Consider the following 26,209-nt stretch of genomic DNA (forward strand, 5'->3'; position numbering starts at 1 on the left):
TCCAAATAAAACAGGTTTTTATTTTAACGGTCAGGGACAAAAGTTTGATCTGTTTCTTTTCAGACACCACCTTCAAAACTGTGATGTCATCATGGGACTTTATCTCCGACACATGTCTGCTTCAGTGGGCTCAGTTTGTGGTTTCGGGGGAAACTAAATCTCAACCAGATTATGTTATTAATAAAAAAAAAAGTATAGAGTCACTGATTTTAAGTTTTCAACCTCTAACATAGTGTATATATAGTTTATTATTGTATTTGTTTCAAATCACTTTAAACTGAATCATTGACATTAACAAACATCAAAAAGTGAAATGGACATTTTCTTTACAATATTTTACGACATTCAACGAATCAGCAGATCATTTGATAAATAGAATAATTGTTATTTAGGGTTTCAAGTTTTCAAAACAGTGTTTGCAACATCCACTGGTAATACAGGAGTGTCATTTGCTCTTGTCAACTCGTTTTGTGAAAATGCCAATAACCAGAAATGAATTGGTCCAAAGACACGAGTATGTATAACCAATAAAAACACATCAATGCGCCTCACTGTTGCACTGACATGTTCCTTCATGAACGCACACACAGTAGTTCATTTGGCCCCAAACACTCAGTACCAGATGGGGATTAATCCGCCGCTGAAAGTAGTCCCTAACAAATGGACTCGTTCCTCCCGTTTCAGTAACACTTGTTAAAAAGCTACAGTAACCAGCTGTTTTTGTTTGGAAGTCAGCATTTCTTTTTTTTCAGTATAAAACCTTTTTCTTTTTCATAAAGTATAAGATCCAATAAGTTTGAGGCTGAGTGATACAGACAGAGTAAGGAAGGCAGGAAATGTAAAGAGACGGATTAACACATCTTTTACTAGGATTTGTTGACAATTTGAAAAATATAAAAAGGTGTGAGTGAAGGAGAAGCACTGACGGTGAGAAGAGGGGGCTGGTGGAGGAGAAACATGGATGACATTTCTTATTTTGTTCCCAACAACTACAATATTTTTGGAAATCTGAGCAATCATTTACATTTTTAACTTAAAATGCCTACCTGCAAACGAATGAACCTTGAGTTTGGATTTTTTTTTTTTTATATTCTGACTGTGGCTCTCCTTTTTACATCGAGTGTCTTTAGTACATTTGAAGGCCCAAGTCTTATAAAGAATATATATTAGCAAATAACACTACATGTGACAATAAATACACAAAATCCATACCCAGACATGGAAAAAGCCCCAAAAAGTTGCATGTGTCGGCTAACGGAGGGGTTTCAGTAGAACATATTACATTAAAAAACATTGTTGGAGAATTTCTTTGCAATAACAATACTCTAAGATCGACATTAAGTTTCCTCCAAAACCACATTTTTGTTGATCAGTCGCAGTTTCTGTTAATGTGCAGGAGATAAAGTTGTATTAAAATAATAAACATGAGGGTATATACATGTGTCAAAGCAGGATTTTAACTTAAAAGAAAAAGCAGACACTGTAACAGTATATATTTACAATAGCAAAAAGGTGAAGTTATGCAAATATTACAAAAATTATAATCATGAAAAGTTTGATTCATGTCCTATACATTTTTTCTTTGCACACGTACAGTTAAAACACATGAAGTTTCTCTCCTGGAACGCACCGAGTAGCACCTGTGCTCTCCTGAAGTATCTGCTCACCAGTTTGTCAGAAGGAGAATTGTTATTACTGCGGCAGAAGATGAAACAAAGACAGTAATACTCCAGTATCTTAATATATATTATTTGTCCACACATTCAGTTGGCAGAAGCACATACTTTTACACCACGCCAGCCCCTGCATCGCTACGTGGAAAACAGAGGAAGAAAAGAAGACCGCGACTAACAGGAAGGAAGAGTCAGTGATGGCGGCATGTCCTCAGTGAGGAGCGGAGCTGAGCACTGAGCAAGGCGCGATTTTAAAAACGAAAATGTGAAGATGGCAGGCAATCTGGTTGCAAACACTGACACAGTAACGCACCAAGTCAAAGAAGGAAATGATCTGCAGAGAGAGGGAAACAGAATCACTGATCTGACAGGAGGGTCTCAGTTACCTCATCGCTACCTAAAAAGCTCATCATTGTTCTATTTCACTTTCTCATAGTTTTAACTATAATCACAATATAGAATTTCAGACTTTTGACTTTGCTTCAGTCTCATCATTTTTACTCAGTATCTTACTTTTGACTTTATCATAAATAAAATCATACATTTCAGTTATTATATAATGTTTTCTTATCTCGTGGTTTTATTTATAAAAACGTACATTTAAACCTCATGGTTTCGAGTCTTAAAATCATTATTTGAACTTAATATTTCACAATTTTGACTTTGCATATCAGTATACATTTTTACTAAGTATCTTAATTTCGATGTTATCATAAATATCTCAGTTTCAAATGATAAAAATCATACTTTTGACTTAATATTGGATCAGTTTCTCTTACTATCCCATGGTTTGAATTCATAAAATCATACTTTTCTCTATTTGAACTCAGTATCTCAACATTTGATTCTTTTAAATATTTATGTGTCAAATAAAAATCATACTTTTTGATTTATAATTGAAAATGTTTGACTTATCTCATGTCAAATGATATTTAACATTGTTAAAGTCAAAATTTGGACTGCATTTCTGTTTTATAATATCTCATTGTTAATGTATACAATCATACTTTTAACTGACCCTATATGTCTCATAATTGTGACTTACCATGTTCAAATTTAATAATTGTAACTTACTATCTCACAATTTTGACATAAGAGTGTTTTCATCTCTTATTCCTGACATGCATTATTTTCTTTCTTACGTACAGAAAATAATGACTCATTGTTACTTACATTACTGATTAATCAGGACGTAACCTGACTACATATACACATATGTTACTGCTGAGTAGATTTAAACAAATACTTACCAATGCAATCCACAGCACCAGGTACTCGTCGATAAAACTATTGAAATACTGATCCAGAAACAGTAGTCCTGGTCCCAGGAAGGCTAAATCGTGGAGATGCATCTCACTTTTTGTCATATGTGCTACCTGAAGACAGAAATAAAAACAGTCGGCATCACACCACAACAGATTCATTCTGGCACTAAAATCTCTGCAAAGCATTCAAATCTTTTTATTTGGCCGCGCTCCTAATAAAAGTAGAGTTGACTTACAACTAATTTATTGGTGATTTTGGCCGAGACGCAGCCAAACGCCAGGATATAAAGACACGGGTGTTTCTCAAAGAGCTGGACAGCAGACTTCTTGTATATCATCATCGCCAAAATAATAACCGAACCAATATGTAAGACTGGAGAGAGGACGCTGGTTCCCTGAGGTCAGACACACAAAAACAAAGATCATTTTAATACGATAATAAACTGATCTGCAACATGAACTGATGCTAATAAAAATCTGTCTATTCTAGTCAGAAACTTTGAACTACTGGTATTTGTGCCATTATGTAGCAATGACTGCAACATAGAAGCACACAGTATTTCTCAATATCAAAACAATACTGCATGGTGGGGCATACAGACACACATAGAAAGCTTAAAGATATAGCATTAAATAATACTTGACTTTGGGTCACAACAGATGTAATGTTAATTCTCGTAATCATGCGGATGAGAAGATCTAACAATCTTATGACAGACAAACACAGATAGTGTCTGTTCTCTTTTTGTCAGAGCATATCATTTATTTGTTGTTATTTGGATGTTAAAAGAATAAATAAATATAATAAAAACTAAAATGACTTACTGCTATCGTGGATCCGTTTTTGCCCACACCTCCTGTAAAAATAACTCTGAAGTAATTGGTGCAGGAGAAGATGGCTCCTAAAAAAGTGCAGATGGCGGGAACCATTTTCATCTGGATATTTATGATCGGAATCTAGAAATCAAAACACAAAAAGGAAGTAACAATAACACATATTGGACATTTACGTCCAATATGTGTTGATCAATCTTTAATCGTCCAGATATTTCTGTAGCTTGTAAATATGTGTAAATACACCTTTGCATCCACAATAAAAGCATCATGAGTAGTATTAGAGAATGGTAAATTAGTTATTATTTTCTGATAAAAATGACAGTACACAATAATGTAAAAGCAAGAAGAAATGAACATGTTTACATTATTACAACATCATCTCAATCTGCAGGAATTAAAACCCATAAATTACCAGTGACTGCCAGAAAGCAGATCCTCCCACGGCGGCCAGCAAATACATGATTATTATGAAGAGTTGCACCTCAGTCACGTCAATGCTGAGAGGGAGGAGGAAGCAGAGAGGACAGTGAGGATTAGTGAGGACCTCCTGCTGCCTCTCCCACAACACGCTGCTGAACCTGGAGCTGAGGGAGCGCTGTGGGGTTCTTCCGCACAGCGCGGTTACTTTGAAGGATTTTTATCAGAAAAGTAGCTTCATTAAAATGCAATCAGCAATCCACCTACTTCCAGTCTTTATGCTAAGCTAATAGGGCTGTGCATCTTCACTGGTCTCACTATTCGATTAGATTAGGATTATCCTGTCTTCGATTCGATATCCCGATGCGTTCAATTTTCTATATTACTGCACATGGCTTATTTTTCATCAATCAATACATGCAGTAAGATAAATATGAACTCCCTTTTTATTATTTAGAAAGTGCATCAGAAATAAATATCATAAATGTCTTGACATTAAATTATAAACCAAAGTAAACCAAGTGTATAGGTCTAGCCTTCCTATATCTGTGTGTGAAGTTGTTCCATCCTCAACAACTAAAGGCTAATGCTTCTGCAGTCTAGCTGCAGCTTCTAGCTCCGGTCTTCTGTTAAAAAAGGACACTGAATGTCCTGAATGTGGCATCACACACAGGACTTGAGTCTGAACACAGCAGACAACAGGAGTACTTACAACAGCATATACAAACTAAAATAGTGCATGTGGGTGCACACTTATTCTCTGTCTTACTGTTAAATAAATCGCATGATTGTATGAGATTAAGTTAGCTTCATCATATCTCAATCAGTCATTAAGTGAATAATAACATTTCTATCAGGTCACTGTCAGCCTGTCACTCATTATTTTCAGGGGAGGGCGGGGCAGTATTAATTTCATCAACGAAAACTATGACGAAAAATGTTTGTCAACGACCTATTTTACATGACTAAGACGAGACGATGACGAGCTAAAAATAGATTCTTGATAACGAAAACGTTGACGAAATGTATATTTAGTTTTCGCCAGGCTCGGTACATTTCCAAGTATGCTGGACATTGGAACAGTACTTCGGCGGCACTCGATGACGTAGTACGCTTGAAATAGTGGCTCTGGAGCAGCTTTACTCGCGATTGAGAAACACCCCCGTGTCTCTCTGTGTGCGGGGGGCGGGGCCTAACAGACACGCTGCAGCGGACACAGAGATCTGCCGGGGACGGAGCGTTCAAAAGTATAGAGATACTCTACAAGGCTCGATGTGGACAACGCTCGTTGCCATTAGTGATTTCGCGTTAGCACGTTGACACGAGTAGAGTAGTCTGTCCAAACAGCCGGCCAAAAGGCGTCATATTCAGTCGGAGAAATGCACAATTTTCGACTTCTTTAACTCGTAGCTCTGTTGCCCCAATTACGAGTAACGTTATCACATCAGGTGCGCAGAGGTGGGAGAAGTATTATAATTGATGGGGTTCTCCCTTTCCTGTAGTGTGTTCTATAGGTTTTTGTGCATGTAAATGGTCTGCAAAGGCTAGAATCCCTGTCTTCCCTCCAGAGGGAGTTTCTCTCCCACACACTCCCCCCCCCCCCCTGCGTGAAACGCCTCCATTGAACTCCTTTGTTTACTTCCGTTACAGTGTGACATCACTATGCAACTCATGCTTCTATTGGCTAGCACTTCAACAACTTGTACGTGATAGGCTAAGGGGCGGGACATCTCTAAGCAGTTGACCAATCACAAGAGCCAGCCAGTTAACCAATCAGAATAGACTGGGCTCTGGTTTCAGACAGAGGGTGAAAAGAGGTGCAGCAGCACAGGCAGTATGAGAAAAATAAAAAGCTTTTTGAACATTAAAGCATGGAGAGACACTAAATACAAATATTAACCTGAAAAAGAGTTTATAGGGCCTCTCAAATCTGAGCACGTCACTCTTATACCCCTTTCACACCAAGGCTTTTCCCGTTCTAGCTCCATGCTAGAGCTTTTCTGGTTCGGAAACCGGTTCTTCAGTTCAGAGTCCGACTGGTGCTGCGTCATTGCGTCATCGTTTGCGTCATGGCGTAACAGTTTGAGTGCCTGCTTCATAAAGCCAAACCGCGAGGAACCCCCTCACATCGACAACAACAACAATGGCCGGTTGCATTGAAGCGCTACTCGTTCTGCTCTGTCAAAACAAAATGGAAGAAATGGGACGACTTTACTACCAACTTTACAGTCGTTACATGCTACATTCAAAAGTTCTTTACAATCATCATCAACGACGATTCCGTAGGAGAAAGAAGATAAATATACGTCCTATTCGATGGTGTAAGAGCTAGCTGTTGTAAGCCTCTGCATGCGCTCAAAATACCCAGCTTTGCAGCATTAATTACTATGCTATAGCATTCTCAATGTTATTTCCAGAGATCATGTTGAAGCTGGCGGAAAGGTGGATGTCGCGTGTTATTTGGACACAGCCCAGATCCGGCATAAGCGTGACGTATGCGGTGCTTGCTTTCTAGACGGACAACTTTTTGGTGCTTGAAACTAACCGGATTTCGGAGCTTAGACGCGGCTCCGCTGCGGTGTGAACAGGAAAAAACGGTGCTTTTCAAGCTCCAGCTCCGAACCGGCCCTGGAACCGCGTTGGTGTGAAAGGGGCATATAGACAGAAAGACAAGACTGTCTAGATACACGAGTTCAATAGAGCTGTAACAAACATTTTCCTCATCATTCACAGCCTGTAGTAACTTGCCCAGCACACAATCATTTCTCTCCATTACCTTTTCAGAGACTGGGGCAAAGCACAGAAATGTTACTAGAAAGGCACACATTATACTGCAGCTCTTCTGCTCTCACTGTAAAATATAATATTTAATTTAACTTTTCAGCGCAGTTATATACTTTTTTTTCAGTAGTTAGAAAATTAAGTTTATGAATATGTAGATTATTCAGAATTTGTTCTCATCATTCCAACTAAAGGAAGGAAAATGTATGTATTGGAACTCCACAGTTGTGCTCCACAGGCTGTACTCAATCACATGGACATTTGTCTAACCTGGTAATGCAAAATGTATGTATTGGAACTCCACAGTTGTGCTCCACAGTCTGTACTCAATCACATGGACATTTGTCTAACCTGGTAATGCAAAGTCAAATCTAATTTCCTAATTATTATCCTAATTGAGAATTAGCAAAAATATTAGGATTTTTGAGATCAGCTGAGCCATGTTTTACTGGCTGCAGCTTTAAGCAGAACCGACATGTGAGTGGAGGTCAGAGGTCGCTGGTGAAGGAGACACAGTGAGCAGCGGGAGGTTACCGTGGTGTTCCACAGACAGGGACCCACAGCTGCTGTGAACATCTGTAATCCTGATACACACATCTGCACCTCTGTTGTGTCAAATCTACACACAGAATACATCCATTTTCATTTTTGCATGTGTTTGTTTGTATGCTTTAAAAAAACAAAGTTTTTGTGATTCCTTAGAAAAGTGATATATTAAATAAATGCATGTATTATTATTGTTTTATAAATATAAAATATTAATAATGTGGAGTTTTTAGAACTTCCTTAGTCAGTATTTTAGTTTCAATGTCAGCGTGCTTCTTGTCTGTTTTGTGAATCTAACTCAGATTTTGGCACCATATTACTTTGACTTTAGAGAGTAAATGCATGAATTTACTGTTCTTGTAATACTGATTTAGATAAAAGGATGATAAATGTTTTGCACATTTCTGCAAAAAATGTACAGCCCTTTCATTTTTAAACAGATATATTGTACATATTGTTGGAGAATAATTCTCATAGATATCCACCTTTTGCCCTTCGACGTTTATGACCAACCCTGACGTCTGTTATCTCCCTTAAGGAAGGGGCTGCTTCAGCCATGATGTTGTTGTTCCCATTCTATGACCGGGCAACCCTAGGTCACAGATGGTTTATTGTTGTGGGTACACTGGGACGCTTCCTTCTCTGTGTTTGTGGACTCCAAGGTGTGAAATATTCGAGGCCATAAGCGTCAGACGCAAGTAATTCAGTGTTCCCAGCTGTTTAGTCTATCTCCCCAAGAATGTTGATTACTCTCTCTGAACTAGTTAAAAGGTCTATCGAGAGAGAGGCTCTTCAGAATTGACGTGGCAACTCTACCGTGAAGTCAGAACCTCTGGCTCTTGAACTTGTGATGTGAATTCTCCGGCCGAAGCTCCTAAATAAACCATCAGTGTTTGACATGAAAGCTCCAGCTCTCCCCGTGTCTCCTTCCTGAGTCGGTGACTCCCACTGCATTGCTACACAGAAGTTTCCCCCACACATATATGTTTTAATGTCTAATAATAGAATATATATATCTATTGGAGTTTGCTTCTTTTTTAACTTTTCTCTCACTGTGTGTATTTTTAACCAATAAACTAAGAGAAAGATTTGTTGTTGTATAATTGTATTGTTTTCATTTTGTGGGTATTTAAATATATAATATAATGCCTTAGTGTTTCTGTTATTAATTTGAAATGTAAAATGAATAATACAATTTAAGACAAAATTAATAATAGTGCATGTTATATGTTTTTGTTGAATGCAAGAAAATGTTTTTAATAATTTAAAATAAGGTATTCGGGTAAAATGAAAACATTAGAACTTAAACTATCAAACCAACAAATAACAAGCCGCTCGACTTACATGCCGAAGCGCAGCGTTCCAGACACGTATGTTTGCCAGTGAGCGCAGTAGAACATGAACATCCCGGCGAAACAGCAGAAGAACATCCAGTCCGGGTTGGTGCCCATCTGCACGGCTATACTGGTTCCCAACACCACAAACACTGCACACACATGAACCCAGTCAGCTTTAGAGAACGAGTCTTAGATTAAAGACAAAGTGGATCAGAGTCCAGCCGGAGAGAACTGACCGGTGGAGAGGGAGTCACAGCCGTGGTCGAACAGCTCGCCCAGCGGAGAGCTGCTGTTGGTGCGTCTCGCCTGCTTCCCATCAATGGCGTCCAACGACTGGTAGATGAACAGACCCACCGCACACAGCAGGTACGCCCAGAGAGGAGCCTGAAACACACACACATTCATATCAAACTCAAAGCAGGTAACAGGTAAAACAGGTAAAAGAGATCTCAGATCAGGTGACCCAGACGGTATAATATCAATTCATTAACACTGTAGTGTTGTCACAATACCAAAAGAATGACTTCATAGTAACTATACCTGCCTTAAGATATTGATACTCAACTATTGAATTAAGTAAAACCTCCCTGTTTCTGATGTGCTTTGGGGCTCTGCAATATGGAGAAACTAAAATATCACAATATTTCTGATCAAATACCTCAATGATGATATTAGGACGATAATGTATGGTTTGATTGTTGTTCCTTCACACATTATTTACACATGGAGAAATTCAGATAAATAATCAAGAGTAAAGTGGATTTAATGATTAAGTGGGTAAAAGCGAATAGTATAACAGCTAGTTCAGAAAGCACATTCACATATAATGGAATGCAGCCTCAAAACCAGGAAAAGACTACTCTGACAGTATAAGAAACTCAAAACAGTATGTACTGTAGTCTCGTATTACAACATAGCAATAGTTTTTCTTCATCTGCTTTAATTTGCTCTTAATGCCAATTTATATTCCATCAACTCTGCAGCTCCTGCAGTGTCTTTTAAACAACACAACAACATGTTTTTATTCATGTCTTTATTCTAATGTATTCTCCTTAGCTGTAAAAACTCACAAAAACCTACTGCAGATGTTTTACATTAAACCCTTCCTGCAGCTACCTTTCATGCTGATTTGCATAATATCTTGTTTTTTATTCACAGTATCATTACAGATACAAATCCAATATGGAGAAGCAACTGGAGTGTGTTAGACATTTTAACATTTGAAATGTTTTAAGATGAACCCTGACCTGTTCAGTGGCCGTGGGGCAGTAGTAGATGAGCACCAGGGTGGTGAAGACGTTGGTGGCCAGGCCGATGATGGTGATGAGGTTGGGGGCGATCCAGGCGGGGACTCGCCCCACCAACCACTCCCAGTAACGCTGCATCAGCGGCTCCAGCAGGGAGCGCCCCGCACTGCTGTACCTGTGGGGGGGGAACAGCAGCCAGGAGAGGATTTACACCGGAGATTTATCAGAAATAATGATGGTGACACAATATAGGGGTCGTGATGAGAGCAGTGGAATACAAATACAACTAACTTGTATTAGGGATGGAACTTGTTTTAATACTGAAATGCTATAGGAAAGATTACAATTTTCAAAGCTGCAATTGTTATATAGTTTATTATAATAAACAACTGTTCTTAATACATACAGCTCTGGGGAAAAACACTCCAAATGTTTCTTAAATCTCAATCTCTACATGTATGGCAGCCATTCCATTCCAGTGTCTGTTGACAGAAATGTTTTCAGTAGTTTATAGAATCAAACAAACTCAAACACATACCTATAAATAGTAAAACCAGAGAAACTGATCATTCTGCAGTGGTCTCTTAATGTTTTCCAGAGCTGTATAATGCCAATTTTGAATGTTAATGTTAATCAAATGTCAAATGTTAATCAAATACTGGTATGCATACCCTATGTCATGGGTCGGCAACAGGCGGCCCGCGGGCCATTGTTGGCCCGCCAGCAATAATATTTGGCCCGTAATTTTGAGAATCACTAATAAAATATTATTTTGAGTTTTTTTTTTTTTACACAATATAAAAGCCGCTGATTGATCGGCCGCCGGTCATTATCGGCCGATATTCACTCTTAATAGTTTGATCGGTGCTCTCTATAAAGGCCGATCAGGAGAGCTGGATCTGATCGATATGGACATAAAAGCGAGTGAAGTGTAACCGGACTCGAGAGAGAGATCAGATCAGCTGCTGAGTCTGACTGAGACATGCAGCTCTGCATAATCACCTGAAGCCCCGCCCTCTGTTTAGCGAGCTGCAGGAGCTGCATGAGAAACTGACGGGCTGTCAGGAGAGAGAGGGAGGGAGAGGGGAAAAGAGAGCATCCGTTTCTCCCGTGTTATTATTCAAAGTTAATGTAAACTTTTGAATAATGTACTTCATCAAGTAGTTTGTTTGAATGTAATAATGATGTTGTTTGTGGAATCATTTATTGAAAAATGAATCTGAACTTTTCGATCTGTAACGATTATAAACTGAAGCAATATAAAAATGAGCCCCATTAACTGAGTTTTAAACATCAACATATCCGGTCATAGTCCGGTGATTACCTGCCAACGGAAACTCTGCTACACCATTCTTATTATTATTATTATTATTGAAACATGACCGGTAAGTCTCTAATGTGTCCGGTAAAATAAATTCTGTCCCGAAATATCCGCTTACATTCATAATGTCAGCGGAGGGAGAGGAAGCGGCGCTGTGGAAGAGCAGAGTGGCGAGGGAGAGCTGTCATCTTCCCTTTACAAGCTTCAAACATGTATTTATCGAGTGATTTTGGAAATAAAAATGTCATATTCTGAAAGCCAAGTCTTTGTTTATTTTAAAATCAAACAAAACACCCGAACAACTAGTTTACGCAAATCCACGTTTATTTTGAAATGAGCCGTTGCGACTTTCGACTGATTTCGATAGAGTGGGACACATATGGCAAATTGGGGGGAACCAGGTCAATTAAAGTACTTATTTAACTATTAAATACATTGAGTTTGAGTAAAATACTTGGTTACTGATTAATTTAGGTTATAATATATTAAATTGCAAAGCAAAATGCTGTAATTGATTTATTTTGTCCTTTGGTATTTTTTAAAGGTTTCCAACCTGAAAGAATCCTAATGTGTCCTTGAAAAGTTTAAATAAAGGAAAAAGGATTCCAGTTGTCCATGCGTCTCAAATGTGCAAACACTCACAATAAATGCCAAAAACCCAGAGAACTTGACAATACTTATCAGAATAAAAGTATGTTAAATAACACTGCTACCTAGTTAGTAACTCTACTTTACTCAGTGGAGGCTCGTCCATTGAGGAAAGGGAGGACCATCCTCCCTAAAATTTCAGAGAAAAATAAACTTTGAAGAGAACAATAAATACACCTCAATTTAAAAGATAAGTCTGTTAAAATACAGATAATAGCCCTGGCTTTGGGACTGAAATGGGGCTCGAGAGGACGAGCCTCCCTTTGGGCGGGTCTAGCCAGAGGCTCTGGATTGGGCTCCTATATCATCAGTGAACCAAGCAGCGGATCTGACTGCGCATCAGAGTGTTGATGGGGAGGGTCATCAGCGATATCAGAGTTTTTTCTGAACCGGGGAACAGGGGCGCTGCGCCCTCTTACCAAAATCAATTCCTTGAATTAGGCTTTGATTATATTCTGGCCCGCCATCTTGCGGCTCAGCAAAAAATTGGCCCACGGCCAAACTTACTTGCCTACCCCTGCCCTATGTAATCAGATAAGTTTCTGATATTATCGGAAACATAAAAAAAAAATGGTGAGAATTATCTATCTCAAACAGTAACTAAGTTTTAAATTATTTGACAAAATGTATCCTACTTGTTAATGTATGTGAAACTGGAATTCTATTTAATTATTTTGCAACCATGGTATGTTTTTAAGTTCCATTACCATGTTGTTTCATTATTTAGCAATCTCTGGAACAAGTATTTCCCTTAGGAATACATAATGATCCAAGGGGCAGGGGTCGGTAACCCTAAAATATTTAAATTGCCAGAGCGCGTCTCCCCGTTACCTGCAAAAGGAAGCCATGCACGCAACACAGCGCAGAAGGAAACAAAACATTTAAGAAATCTAGACCGCAACAGAATTAACCAAGCGACTGCCTGTTTTTCCTGGCCAAGGACAGGTTCCTTAAACACAACACGAGCGTAACGTGTCATCGCGTGGTGTAGTGCTGACGGAGAGCCCGGCCCCCGGAACACCGCTCCAGCACTTCCAAAATGGTAGTACACAGAGCCGTACACATGCCACAGTTTTTGCGTGGCTGCATCTTTAGTTGTAAGCCCAGTGGCGATCTGTTCATCTGTCATCAGTGGCGGGCTGGCCATCGGGCCACTAGGTTCCGCGCGGTTTGGATTTTATGAAGCAAGCACGTAAACGGTGACGTCATGACGCAGCAGCGGCAGCTCTGGGCGGTGTGCACAGAGCGGGAGCAGAAAAGGGAAACCGGAGCTGAACCAGAAAAGCTCCCGCTCGGAGCTAGAAAGGGAAAAGCGCTGGTGTGAAAGCCGCAAGAGTGTCATTCAGCTCAGCTCTGTGTGTGTGGCACGAGCGTATTTTGTGTGAGTGAGAGAGAGAGAGCGGTACCGGGGATTATTGCATCTGGTTAGCTGGTTATGCTAACGGATATAAAGAGCTATTTCTACAACCAGGTGGAAGAGAGCTCTCCTGTCAGACTGAGAGGCTGATAACCTCAGCTGAGTGAGGTAAAGGCACACCTTTATATGATCATTATAGTTATACAAAAACAAGACAATAAATGTAAAACAGGTATAAAATAAATAAATAAAAGTTGTTATTAATAAACAAGAATACAGTCTGAAAGCGGAGTGATTTGTAAAATATCCATAAAGAAAAAGAACATCTGCTTACAGTTATGTTTCATCTGGGTGTTGAGAGATGTATCCATAGATCTCTTAATGTTGCTCTCAAAGTGCACCAGATTGATGCTTTTAACTTCAATATAAAAAATTTTTTTTCACACATCTTGTGTCCATATCTTTCTGTTTGGGTGGTCATGCCACAACCGTGCACGTGCATGCATGCGCGAGTCATGGTGATCTCAATGTGGATTTGGCACACTGATCACATTTTTATTTTATTTTTTTTAAATGGCACTTCATATCAAAAAGGTTGCTGACCCCTTCTGTAAGGTTTTCCCTGAGCGTCTCAGTCAGCTGACTCACCTGTGCTCCTCCAGTCTCTTGAGCTGGTGTCGGGACAGGGGGGGTGAGGGCAGCTCGATCAGCCTGCGCAGCACTCCGGGGGCCAGCCAGCAGGCCGCCTCCATGCCCAGGCCCGGCCCAGGGTCCTTGTCCCGGCCAAGGCCTCGGCGAGAACGCAGGCCCCCCCCTTGCTGCTGCTGCCCCGTGGCGCTCATGGAGCCCTGCTGCCTGCTGCTCTGGTCCCCGATGGCTCTGGCTCCACCTCTGCCACTGTCCTGCCGGAGGGGCTAAAGATCCACAGTGGGGCTGGATGAGGCTGCACAACACGTACAAACAAGAGACCACTGTCACGATACTGTCCCGTGAAAATATATTTGAAGAGCGTTTCATCATTGTTTAATCTGATGATTATTTGTTATACTTTTTGTCAGGTCTAAACCAATACCTGAATTTTAATATGTGCAGATAGATACAGATACTTAGTATTTGGTTAGCATGAACTCCTGGGGTTCTTTCAAGTGATGCTTTTGCAGATGCTAAATTAAATTAGCATTATTGTAAGAAGCCGCTCAGGATGTTGATTTACACACATTACAAGCTGCTCTCTTGCTTGTCTGTATTTCAAGAATAAAATCTTTCCAAACGAAGGACACATTGAGTAAGCCCTCTGTTACTAGCTCCTCAGACTGCAGACTGTCTCATGTTACGTTTTGGCGGTTTACGGCCCAGCACAAACTGTACCTCAATCTCAAATAATTCTGGGAGACAAAAATATATAAGTACTTCTTGACATCTTTAAAGAGCTTTAAGTAATACATATTATTTATTTGTGCTACAATATTTTAGGAAGGCTTATAATTGCACCATTAAAGAGCTAAACACACGACAATAGGCCAGCTGGATCAATATATGGAACGTCAGTTTGATATCTGATCAGTTCATTACGTCAGGATCGGCACCCATTATTTCAATTCTCAAGACAAGTCTGATAATAGGTGAAAAAATTATTGAAGAATGTCCATCACAGTGTCTCAGAGTGAAAGGTAATATCTTTCAGGTCCGGGTTATTGCCACTGGTTTATATATTATAATAACAAGTGAAACATTAGTCTAATATCAGGCGAGAGAGATTAGTTACCGGGGGTGGATAAAGTACATGACTATTTCAAATGACTAATGCCAGTGTAAACATAAAAGTAAAACATTGAAAAAATAAAATTATCCAAAAGTAAAAGTACAGCAAATGCTTTGACATCTAGATATACAGACCAATAAGTAAAGTACACATTAAGTCTAGTGGCTCATTTCAGAAACATTTACATTATATTATTAAACAAAAGGTTAATTATTAAGGTATTCATGCCAAAGACTGTATATAAAGAGGACATATATATGTATCTAGATTCTAGATCAATAATGTCTAATGATACATCATTATTTAGTGGTGAACATGTTTTGCAATAATAATTTAAATCACTAAAGTAACTTAAGTTATCAAATTAAATAAAAATGTAGTAGGATATAAAGAAAATATTTGCCTCTGAAATCAAGTGGAGTGGAGGAAAAAGTAGTACAAAATGTAAATACTCAAGTAAAGTACAGGTCCCTCTAAATTGAACTTAAGTACAGTAGTTGAGTAAATAAATATACTTAGTTACTCTCCACCACCAAAATGATCAGAAACTGCCCTGAACACACACGTGTTATTGTTAGCACCAGGGCTTACATCAGAGTGTACTACAGTACTAACCACATGACTGCACTAAGTACCTGACATGAATATCAACTATGAATACATGAATACCAAATAAGACTCCATTATCTGCAGACATTGACAGGGTTTATTCAGCGAACTGTTGCCAACTGTAACAACCAAAGACAGTGTGTGATCTACTTGATGGACCGTGTCTGTGGTACTAACCCATTTATTGTGACTGTCAGCAACACATGAGCTACTGACGTTAGCAAAACAACCTGCTACCAGCGGTTTGCTAATGCTAGCATGCTAGCTGCTTCCTCCAGTATTGCTACTGTTGAAAAATTAGCATTAGCTGGTAGCTACGGAAGACAATTTTGTCACTTTAATATTTTTAAATAATGTGATTCATGTTGGCTTATTATCACTTATTCACACCACCATTAATGAAAATATCATCAACTTTTAAAAATATTGATGAATTTAGAGTGTACTCTTGACACCTGCGGTGATGAGTGCGGCTAGTTGAAGTTAGCTTGACGAGCTAACCCCAGAGACAGCTAACAGAGGGATGTAACACCGACTGACCTGGCCGATTAAAGGACGAGAGCAGCGGACAGTCCGAGGGGCGAGGAGGGCGCTTCAAGCCAGCAGACAGGACCCCTCTGTGGGTGGTTAGTTTATACGTTTCTCTCTATCAGACGTAGACCACCGGAGGGACGATTTGCAGCTGGAGGTGGATCACCAGTACCGGTGTCACAGTGGTTGTTACAGCTAGTTCACGTCAGTTCACGTTAGCCATCAAGGAAATCTCGCGTTGTTCTAATCATCGTTTGCCCTGACCTTAGTCTCCCAGGCTATTCAAGGAGAAATTCAATTTAACATTATTTTTCCTAATATGAAACTGTGCACGGATTTTGAAGTTTAAAATGCACCAAAAGCAAGGGACGTCCTCTTTGAATTGTTTAATTGTTTAGTCTTTTTTCTGGTGTCCACAGGGAAAAAACGGTATTATGGTAGAAGAAGTTCTCAGGAGTGGTGGAGGCAAACTACTGTACTTAAATACAAATTCATACTTCAGTTGAATATTTACATTTAATGCAACTTTATCATTTTACTCCACTACATTTTTTATGACAGCTTTAGTTACTTTAGATTTAGTTAAACACTTTTTTATCTCCGTCCTGTCCAACATACAAATTAATGCAGCAGTTAAATGGTCAAATATAGTTTGGGGCAAACATTTCCCCCTCTCCTTAGTTAGAAAGTGATACATGTCTCAAGACAGACCTTCTCTAAATGTATTTGGTTTAGTGTAACGTCATGTCAAACAGCAATAGTGTCAATGGGATTAAATAATATATAGTCAAGATCAAAACCTAAAGGGGATGAGGTATCTTGTTCCAGACTTTGTCTGCAGTAGGTCTGAATTCTCTGACTTTAAAAACACCTCCTCTAAACCCGCTATTATCAACCTTGGGGTTGGGACCCCCAAGTGGGTCCAAAGATATTTTCTTGGGTAATAGTAACCATTTGCCATGCAGCAACACTACAGCTGTACATGCAGTTTATGAGCAATCAATGCGTTTGCATGGAGGGGGGGACGGGTTGTGACACCATAGTCTCGGGGCTTGCGAGTCAAAACAGTTTAAAAACAACTCGTCCAGACCAACACGTCAGGTTCAAGCTCTGTGTTGCACATAGCGGGCACAATATTTCAGTTTTGTATCAGTTTTGCTTGACATTTTTTGTAGTTTTTTTTATTGTGAATCCCCCCCATGCTTGAAAACATTACTTGTTTGTATTGCCCAGCCCTCCATTATACATCACGACATTTCTGCACATCTGCAGTTGAATGAGTATCTTAAGACAAAGAATGGACACAGAAAACTTGTTATGCATGTGTGCAGTAGCTCCATGTTTGAGCATCAAAGTGATGTTAGGCCTCCCTGTCTGACTGTTGAGTCAGGTAAGGGTTAAAGAAGTCTCTCAGGAGGCTCTGAACCCGGGGGGGCTGTGGGCTCCCGGCCCCAGACACCAGCGCTGGATTCAGAGCCAGGTTCAGGGTCTTTGTGGGGTTGAAAGCAGAGCGGGTCTGGGCAGTGTGGAGACCCTCGATGGCGCTGGACAGCCAGATGAGCCTCTTGAGACTCTGGATGCTTCGGCCGCGGTCGTGCATCAGCTGGTGCTCGCTCACAGCTCGACGGCTGCAGGGAGAGGGAGGAGAAAGACTGGTCAGATATTTCATCCAAGTACAGAGTCAGATTCTAAATACATACAGTGGCAAGTTAAGTGTATTTATCAATGAATATCTGTGACGTATAATGCTTTATTGGCCATTTTAATGCTTTTGCATTGATCATGAACAAAAATAAACCTATAACATCTACTGTGAAAGCAAGCACAACAAAGTACACAAGTATAGTGTGTTTGATAAATAGATACTTAAAACAAATTATGAATTATAAAATGTCTATACAAGTGCTAGTCTTCATTCAATGGGTGAATGTGTACATTATGTAAAGCATATAGGCTTTATACAGGCATGATTATATAATGGTTATGATTTTATCTGTAAAATTATGATATTAAATGTAAAAAAGTGCTTTTTTACTTTTGAAAAAACATCTTTATGAATGAAAGGTGCTTGAAATGTACAGTAAATCCTGATATATTAAAAATCATCACCAGACATGCATCCCTCGCATATACAAAGCGATCATCCTAAACATGATATCTATTTCTGAGAAACACTGAAAAATCGATATCTGATTTTGTTATAGAATTTGGTTGCTTTTTTGTAGACATTCTGATGTTTTGCTGTGATTTTCTGTATAGATATAATATATATTGTATCTTTAAAAGTCTTCCTCTAAGACATACTGTACCGCTTAAATAAAGTTTCTAAACTTATTGCACGATTTTGCATCATGTATAAATATCAATAATAAATTAGGTGGGAACAGGAGTCTCACCTCTCGTTCTGTTGACACAGAACAGCTGTAAAAACAACGAGAAGCATGACAGCGAGCCACTCCACAGGTCTGTGGGACATCTGCATCTTCTGAAACAAAAACGGTAAGACAAACACTCAAAATTCAGATTCAGAGGAAAAAAGTGACCTGGTCCAAGAAAGACACATATTCCAAATGCTGCTGTTATATTTGAAAAACCTTTGGATATCTGCATCAATTCACAAGTTTTCAGAGATTTTAAAAACTAAATTGTCAAACCCTAAAACACCTTGTGCAACAAAACACATTATCTGTTGTTGTTTTCCCCCCTGCATAAAACACTCGACGGCTTTGCGCCTAAAAATAATAAGCAACCCTTCTTTCAATCTAAATACACCCACAATGGTACAGCTCATTCGTCGGAGTAGTGGATGAGCAACGTGTAAACTGACCAACCAACTGCTGTCAGGAAGATTGTTAAAAGCAGAATAGATAACGTGTAAAGATAAAAAAATATCTGAAATCTCAGTTTAACTCTGTGTGTGTGTGTTTGCCTCTATCCATCTTTAAATGTATCAGGTATGTAAGGTCTAACTCATAGATCTAGAAATGAAGTGCCTGAAGCTCAGAATGTATCCAACGACAAGACAAAAATGCAAAATCTCTATTCAAATTAGGAGTAACTTTAAAGTAAACACAATATAAGAGAAATATATATTCAAAAGAACTATTTTGATATTGTGAATATTATATTATATTAAATAATATTCTTAATGCAAGAAATAACTACACACATTGTGATAGTTATATTATGCAATGATGATAGATGCGACAATGACTGTACAATGCACATGTTATGATTACAATGATAATAATAAGAGAATGATCATCATGGTGCAATACAAGTATAGATGTCAGATTACCAAATTTCCATTTTGTTAGATTTTATGTTAATCCCATGAATACATTTTTTTAGAAAGATAAATCCGACATATGTTAAATTGATTTATAAAACTGAAATTGCATCACATGTATACTTTTAAACATAAACAACCTTAAATAATCCAAAAGCAGTTTGATGAACACAATTTCAACAAAACACACCACATTCACCGAAGCAATTTAGAATAGAAGAGAAAACGGAGCGTGACCCAAAAAAATGTAATAGAATAAATCACGGAAATGAATATAAGTGAAGTGAGGGGGAGATCCCTCTATAAACTTACATTAATTGTCCCTGTTGGTGACAGCAGCTCCTCCTCTGATCAGACACTAAACTGACTTCAGGTATGACCTCCAGACCTTTTTATAAAGATGCCACACACACACACACACACACACACACACACACACACACACACACACACACACACACACACACACGCACGCACGCACGCACGCACGCACGCACGCACGCACGCACGCACGCACGCACGCACGCACACACACACACACACACACACACACACACACACACACACACACACACACACACACACACACACACACACACACACACACACACACACACACACACACACACACACACACACACACCTCCCACAGGCTTAAGAATCACAAAACAAAGTGGGGCGTTTCATTTGCTGAATGAAACAAACGTCAGTGCCACATCTCTCTGACATGTGATATTTGTGTCTCTAGGGTAAAAAAACATCAAACATTTTACTTTCAAAAATTACAATCCCAAACAGCTTCCCCCACCTCATTCTGACAGTGTGGCTGTTTACACACTCGCAAATACCCTTTACATAATCAGGTGTTTTGAAAGGGGAGATGAAATTCAATTGAGGGATTTAAATGTTTCTATTTTCTGGTCTAATCCGCCCCTCTCTATTGGACAGATTCAGGCGTGAGACAAAGGAATTTATAAAAATAGGATTGAGTGATCTTATGGATGTTGAGTCAGTGTAGATAAACTGAAAGTCAGCAAACTGTCAGTCAGCTCAGGTTTAAACTTGTGTGAACAAACTCTGTCTGTAGTTGAGATGTTTGTCGCCTGGAGCTCCTCTGCAGCTGCTTGACATTACAGTCACCTCCAACAGTAATGAACCCAGAATAAACTGGAGTCCCTGGTTGCCACGGTGTCACCACAGTCACTCTTAGAGATGCAGTCGTCTTGACGACACCCTCCAGGACGAGTTTCCCTCAGTTAGAAATGTCGGCCAGCGTCAGAGGATTGTGGGTGGAGAGATAGAGGACAAGTGATTAAGTCCATTAAAGAGTAAATGATGGCCTTGTAAAGAAAAGTCAGAGACTAATAGAGATCAACAGAGAAGAAAGAGAGGGCTGCAGATAAACTAATTATCTGTAGCTGAAGGGAAACTTTATCACAGCCGGAAGCACAATGCCTATCAGGGCCTTATAAAACTTTTTAATATATTTGACAGATAACAGTTATTTATCAAATGTTATCAATTTTCTTAAAATGTAGGAGCGCTCCAGAGGATGTTGAATTACATATATAAAAGATTCCAGATGGGAGCAGTACATAGACAGAGGTGAAAACACCAATATCTTAAAGGTCTCCTATTATGCAAAATCGACTTGTTCATGTCTTTTATACATAAACATGTGTCCCCTCTGTGTAAAGAGATTCTGAAAGTTTCAGGAAAAAAGACCCCTCTCTTTTTGTCCTGATCCATTTATATAAAAACCTGTCTGAAAATGAGCTGATCAGATTTTGGCCACTTTATGATGTCATCATGTCGTGTAACCATTAGCCAATCACCAACCAAGGTAACCTCCCCCCCCCACCTTATCACCTGAATCTCCTCCTAGAGCACCTTTGTGTTCTTTTTAACCAAATATCTCTCAGAGGGGCGTGGGGAGGGGCTCCTTATTTTCATCCAAAGTAACAGGGCTGAAACAGGGGGTTATGGGATGCTACAATGATCTGTTTGGTGTTTCAGACAAACACTTCAGAGACATGTTTTGTATATAACTGAGAACTATAATATATTGATGAAAAACAGTATAATAAGGGACCTTTAAAGTGTTTGTATTAAAATATCACTTTGAATAATATGTAAGATGAACATTTGCTAGTTTTTATGACACTTTTTATTAAAAAATGTTGAACCAGTGCTGCAATCAACGCAAACAAAATTGCAGTGATTCAAACATATCCAAATAAATAGATACAGTTTATATATTTATAAACATATTACATTTTATTATCTAAATGTGTTTTTTGCATTTATTGATATAGATATTACAATGTGATTTGCCATAATTGAATAAATCCTAATGCTTCTTGCTTTTTCACTAGTAGCCTGAATGAGTTGCTAAATGTGTTGCTAGGCTTTGCAGCAGCGAAACCAAACACTAAAGCACCTTGAAATGCGAGATGGTAAAAGTTTCCATTTTAAATTTGTTTACTGCAGGATTGTATGTAATCAGCTTTTTTGCAGATGATGCAACGTGTCTTTCTACCGCTGCTCCATAGAGAGTGTGCTGGCGTATTGCCTAACCACGTGGTGTGCCAGCTGCTCAGAAAAGGACCGTAAAGCCATTCGGAGGGTCATCAACACAGCCCAGAAGGTCATCGGCTGCTCACTGCCTTCTCTGGAGGAACTCTTCAGCCAACGTTGCCTCAACAGAGCAGGCAAACATAATTGCAGACTCTTCACATCCTGGACACTTCCTGTTTGCTCTTCTGCCCTCCGGTAGACGCTACAGGTCAATTAAATCAAGGACAAACCGACTGAAAAACAGTTTCTACCCCAGAGTCATACGAGAACAAACGCTGAACTAGCACACACACGGTAACAATTTGCAAATGCACTACTTTTTAATAGTTTTATTAATTTATTAACTGATCGACATCAGAGATGCCAAATATCATCCCTGTGTTTTTTATATTGTAAACTGTATTTAAATTATGTGCGGCATGTACAGTATGCATGTTGGGATGGATGTGTGAGCATATGTTTATATGTGTATATGTTTATATAGATATGTATTTTTTCGTATTATGTGTAAATGCACTGCAAGGATTGCTTTTTTAAATTTCGTTGTACCTGGTGCGATGACAATAAAGGAATTATATTCTATTCTATTTGTATTCAATTGTCACTGCCAGCCAGGGGCGGATCTATCAGGGTGGCATGGGGTGGCAACTGCCACCCTAAAAATAGGCCTTGCCACCCCAGCTGCCACCCCAGTTGGCAGCTTTGTTTTGAAAGAAAAGTTGTGGCGGACGTTTATGAGAGAAAGTCTCTAATGTCCGAGTGCAAGTGAATGCAGCACAAGACGCGAGCCGTGTAACCCCTCCCCCGGCCCTGGCGCAAGCGTGGAAATATGATTGGCGGCGATTTCATTTGAACGGGACGGCGCAAAACCAGAAACATTCGGACCCAAGAAGCAGTGACGGCGCCAGAGATTTTCTTTTGGGGGTGCTGTGGGGTAGCTTGACGTTTCATAGAGGGTGCTCAAACATTTAGGGTTTCCCATTAATGTCCCGGGCGCTACAGTTGAATTTGAACCCACACGCACATACACAGTGTACCCGCGACTGTTACAATGAAGGCTCGATAATCAGCTCACGGCATATACGTGTAAGCAGGGTAAAGTACTATTTTTTATAAGTGGGGAGTGGACCTCACATCCTCAAATCTTTTTTAAATATTGAAATTAAATGCATCAATCTGGTGCACTTTGAGAGCAACATTAACGGAGCGTCCACACTACAGCTTCAAAAAAAGCTTGGAGCTGGGCGTGTCTGAAGCTTGGGGATTTTATTCAAGCAACGCGACCAAGAACCAATCACATGAATCTCCCACCCCCGACATACAAAGCAAAAACCCCCGGGGATTTTATGGGAGCAATATATATATATAAACTCCCCAAACAGGCGAAAACCTACCAGTTTCACCCACTGTCTCTGCCACCTCCCTCCATGCCTGGTTCCTCCGGTTTGTATCCCGGTAGGTGAAGAGGGTCTGGTCATACAAAACCGGGTGATTTGCTACAGCGATAATTAGTTTCTCCTCCATCTTCTTTTGAAATATAGAAATGAACCGCGGGATATCTCTCCCAGCTTAGACGCGGTTTGATTGGCTACGGCTTGAGCTGTCAGATTTTCCGAAACGGGATTTGATTGGCTGGCGCTGGCTACTCCGGCGTCTCCGGCGGAGACGGACCGCTATGCTACCCACAATTCAGTTCGGCGAAAAAGCGAGGCAACGTGACGTCACCCCATTCAAAGTGAATGGGCAGATTGAAGCTGTCGACGCTGTAGTGTGGACGGGCCGTAAGAGATCTATTGATACATCTCTCAACACATATGAAACAGAACTGTAAACTGATTTTCTATTTCTTTATGGATATTTTACAAATCACTCCCCTTTTAAAGTGTATTCTTCTTTTACTGTCATATAGTATTTCATACCTGTTTGTCATATATGCTCTTATTTTTTTTATACCTATAATGATCATATTAACGTGTGCCTCAGAAATACTTATTTACATTAACCATGACCAAACCGTTTTGTGACCCACTGAGATAACTTAGACTAAAGTTAAAGGTGGGGTAGGTAATTTTGGAGAAACCAGCTCGAGTGCGCTAGAATTTGAAAATACACAGCCGGAAAAAATCTGCCACTTCCTTACAGAGCCCTTCCTCCAACACACACAAACGCGCACATGACCAATGAGGGCACGAGATAAGTTTGTGCCCAGATGGAAGGCTGACAGGCAGGTAGGCCATCCAGTTAATTTAGCCGGGCTGGCTAAAATGATTGGTCGTGCTTTTTACAGTACCACGGCTTCCACAGATGACATTTTTTTATGGATTTTTTTGTCAAAGCACTTAAGATATTCATTGCTATCGGGATTTTAAGAGCATTCCATGCAATATAACAAAAAGTGTATCTCGAGCCGGTTTCTAAAACTTACCATCCACCTTTAAGTGGATAATAGCTTTAATAAATTGTCAGCTTACTAACTAGATATCGACATAAATTGTTCAATTGATCAAGTATTTTTCAATTTAGTGGTGGGCGATGTATCATGGTATATGTCATTTTATATTACGGCAAGGTGTAAAACGAAAAGTGAAATGTGCCAAAATAAATATTTATTTCCCCTGGTCCCAAAAGAGTTTCGCATACTTTTTCTGTTGCCTGTGTAACCTTAAGTGCTCAGTAAATATTCTAGATACAGTAATTGTATGGTAAATTCACTCAAATAATGAAAACTAACTTAAAGTGGACCTATCATGCAAAATCACTTTTGTACGTCTTTTATACATGAATATGTGTCCCCGGTGTTCCAGGGAACTCACCAAGTGTCAGAAAATACAACCCTCTCTCTTTTCCTCCGTACCCAAATCTTTTAAAAATGGGGCTACAACGAACGGATACAGATTCCATCCGAGCTGACGTCAGCCCGGAATAGTGTTGTTCACACGAGACGTGTCCGTTCACACGAGACCGTTCGAAAGCACTGGAGACGCTGTAGTACATATGCCAGGCCTGTAAGTGGCGCTGTAGTCCTGCCACAAAAGCAGCGAAGAAGACTTCCCACGCATTGTTGCTATGGTTGCCCTTCTGTTTATTCTCCGCTGTGGCTCTTTTTCTCCCTCCTCGAGGCAAGCGTTTGCTCCTGCTGCTGTAATTCTTTCCGGTAGTCCACCAGCAGATTGAAAACACCCACCTCTCCGCCTCTTCCAAGGGACGAGGGGACCGTGTGGCAGAGTTTCAGTTCGATTTTTTTTCGCCGGTCAACATGTCCGTTAAAGTTTAAATCTTCCGGACAAAATTAGAAAAGTGCCAGTCAAAGGTCTTCTTTGTTATTTATTGAGCTTTAAAACAAATGAATAACGACTCTATATAATCATATAAGAATAAAACATGGAGGACGGAGCCTCTCTTTTCCTCCCCCTCTTCTAAGAGCCCAGAAGCTGATCTCCCTCTCCTGCAAGGGGGCGTGGTCAGCTGCAGCTCATTTGCATTACAGCTACGTCACAGAATCAGTCCTTGCAAAAACAGGGCTGCAATAGAGCAAATAGAGCGAAATGAGGCATGGCTAAAATTCTGTTTGGTATTTGGAAAAAAAAACTTCACAGACATATTTTATATAGGTATGGCCCTACAATATATTTTTCAAATATTGCATGATAGGTCTCTGAGAACAAAACTGTAAAGTGTTTCAGGTTTTAAGGTTAACAACTGCAAATAAAAGTCACCTTATTTTACTCAAATAACCCCTGCTCAGATTCCTTACTGTTTTATGTTTGATAAATCACATGACTATATTTATGGTGATATTTAATGATAACAAATGATACCAGTAGGCCTAATTCTCTTTGTGGAATGAATGTAAGTACTTAAAGGCCCAAGCCCCTCTTTCAAACAGCATATATGCTTGATTAATAATTGAAACATGGATCTTTTAATTAATTTACATTCCTGAGAATCAGGCCAAGATGCTCAAGGATGGCTCTCCCTTTGGGATTGAATAGAGCTTGAGTATCTCAGGATG

At 39.6% G+C, this 26,209-nt stretch overlaps 2 protein-coding genes across 3 annotated transcripts; both read right to left on the reverse strand.

The window, feature by feature from the left end:
• Nucleotides 1-16,545, reverse strand: cept1b (choline/ethanolamine phosphotransferase 1b). 2 transcript variants are annotated; one of them, XM_034083205.2, is made up of 10 exons: nt 16,341-16,545; nt 14,078-14,343; nt 10,104-10,278; nt 9,093-9,240; nt 8,864-9,005; nt 4,188-4,272; nt 3,764-3,895; nt 3,175-3,333; nt 2,924-3,049; nt 1-2,007 (listed from the first exon to the last, which is right to left on the reverse strand). In XM_034083205.2, exons 2-10 carry the CDS (start codon nt 14,269-14,271, stop codon nt 1,885-1,887), a joined length of 1,284 nt encoding a protein of 427 aa, XP_033939096.1. In that variant the 5' UTR covers nt 14,272-14,343; nt 16,341-16,545; the 3' UTR covers nt 1-1,884. The 2 variants fall into 2 exon arrangements, with proteins under 2 accessions (XP_033939096.1, XP_033939095.1); XM_034083204.2 differs by having other exon boundaries at nt 14,078-14,372.
• A 1,117-nt stretch (nt 16,546-17,662) lies between these two features.
• Nucleotides 17,663-19,964, reverse strand: pth4 (parathyroid hormone 4). Its single transcript, XM_034082304.2, has 3 exons — nt 19,933-19,964; nt 18,728-18,816; nt 17,663-17,959 (listed from the first exon to the last, which is right to left on the reverse strand). The coding sequence occupies exons 2-3, from the start codon at nt 18,811-18,813 to the stop codon at nt 17,692-17,694; spliced, it is 354 nt and encodes a 117-aa protein (XP_033938195.1). The 5' UTR covers nt 18,814-18,816; nt 19,933-19,964; the 3' UTR covers nt 17,663-17,691.
• Between the last annotated feature and the right edge of the window lie 6,245 nt (nt 19,965-26,209).

The sequence above is a fragment of the Pseudochaenichthys georgianus genome, chromosome 5 (assembly GCF_902827115.2).
Source record: "Pseudochaenichthys georgianus chromosome 5, fPseGeo1.2, whole genome shotgun sequence".
Lineage (NCBI taxonomy): Eukaryota > Metazoa > Chordata > Actinopteri > Perciformes > Channichthyidae > Pseudochaenichthys > Pseudochaenichthys georgianus.

Excerpts from the sequence above, each read along its gene's own strand:
- cept1b (XM_034083205.2), bottom strand. The coding sequence starts at position 14,271 with ATGAGCGCCACGGGGCAGCAGCAGCAAGGGGGGGGCCTGCGTTCTCGC. Across the intron at positions 9,241-10,103 it reads GCCCCACGGCCACTGAACAG|GCTCCTCTCTGGGCGTACCT; the intron begins GTCAGGGTTCAT and ends TGTGTGTTTCAG. Across the intron at positions 2,008-2,923 it reads TGGTGCTGTGGATTGCATTG|ATCATTTCCTTCTTTGACTT; the intron begins GTAAGTATTTGT and ends CTCTCTCTGCAG.
- pth4 (XM_034082304.2), bottom strand. The coding sequence starts at position 18,813 with ATGCAGATGTCCCACAGACCTGTGGAGTGGCTCGCTGTCATGCTTCTC. Across the intron at positions 17,960-18,727 it reads CTGTGTCAACAGAACGAGAG|CCGTCGAGCTGTGAGCGAGC; the intron begins GTGAGACTCCTG and ends CTCTCCCTGCAG.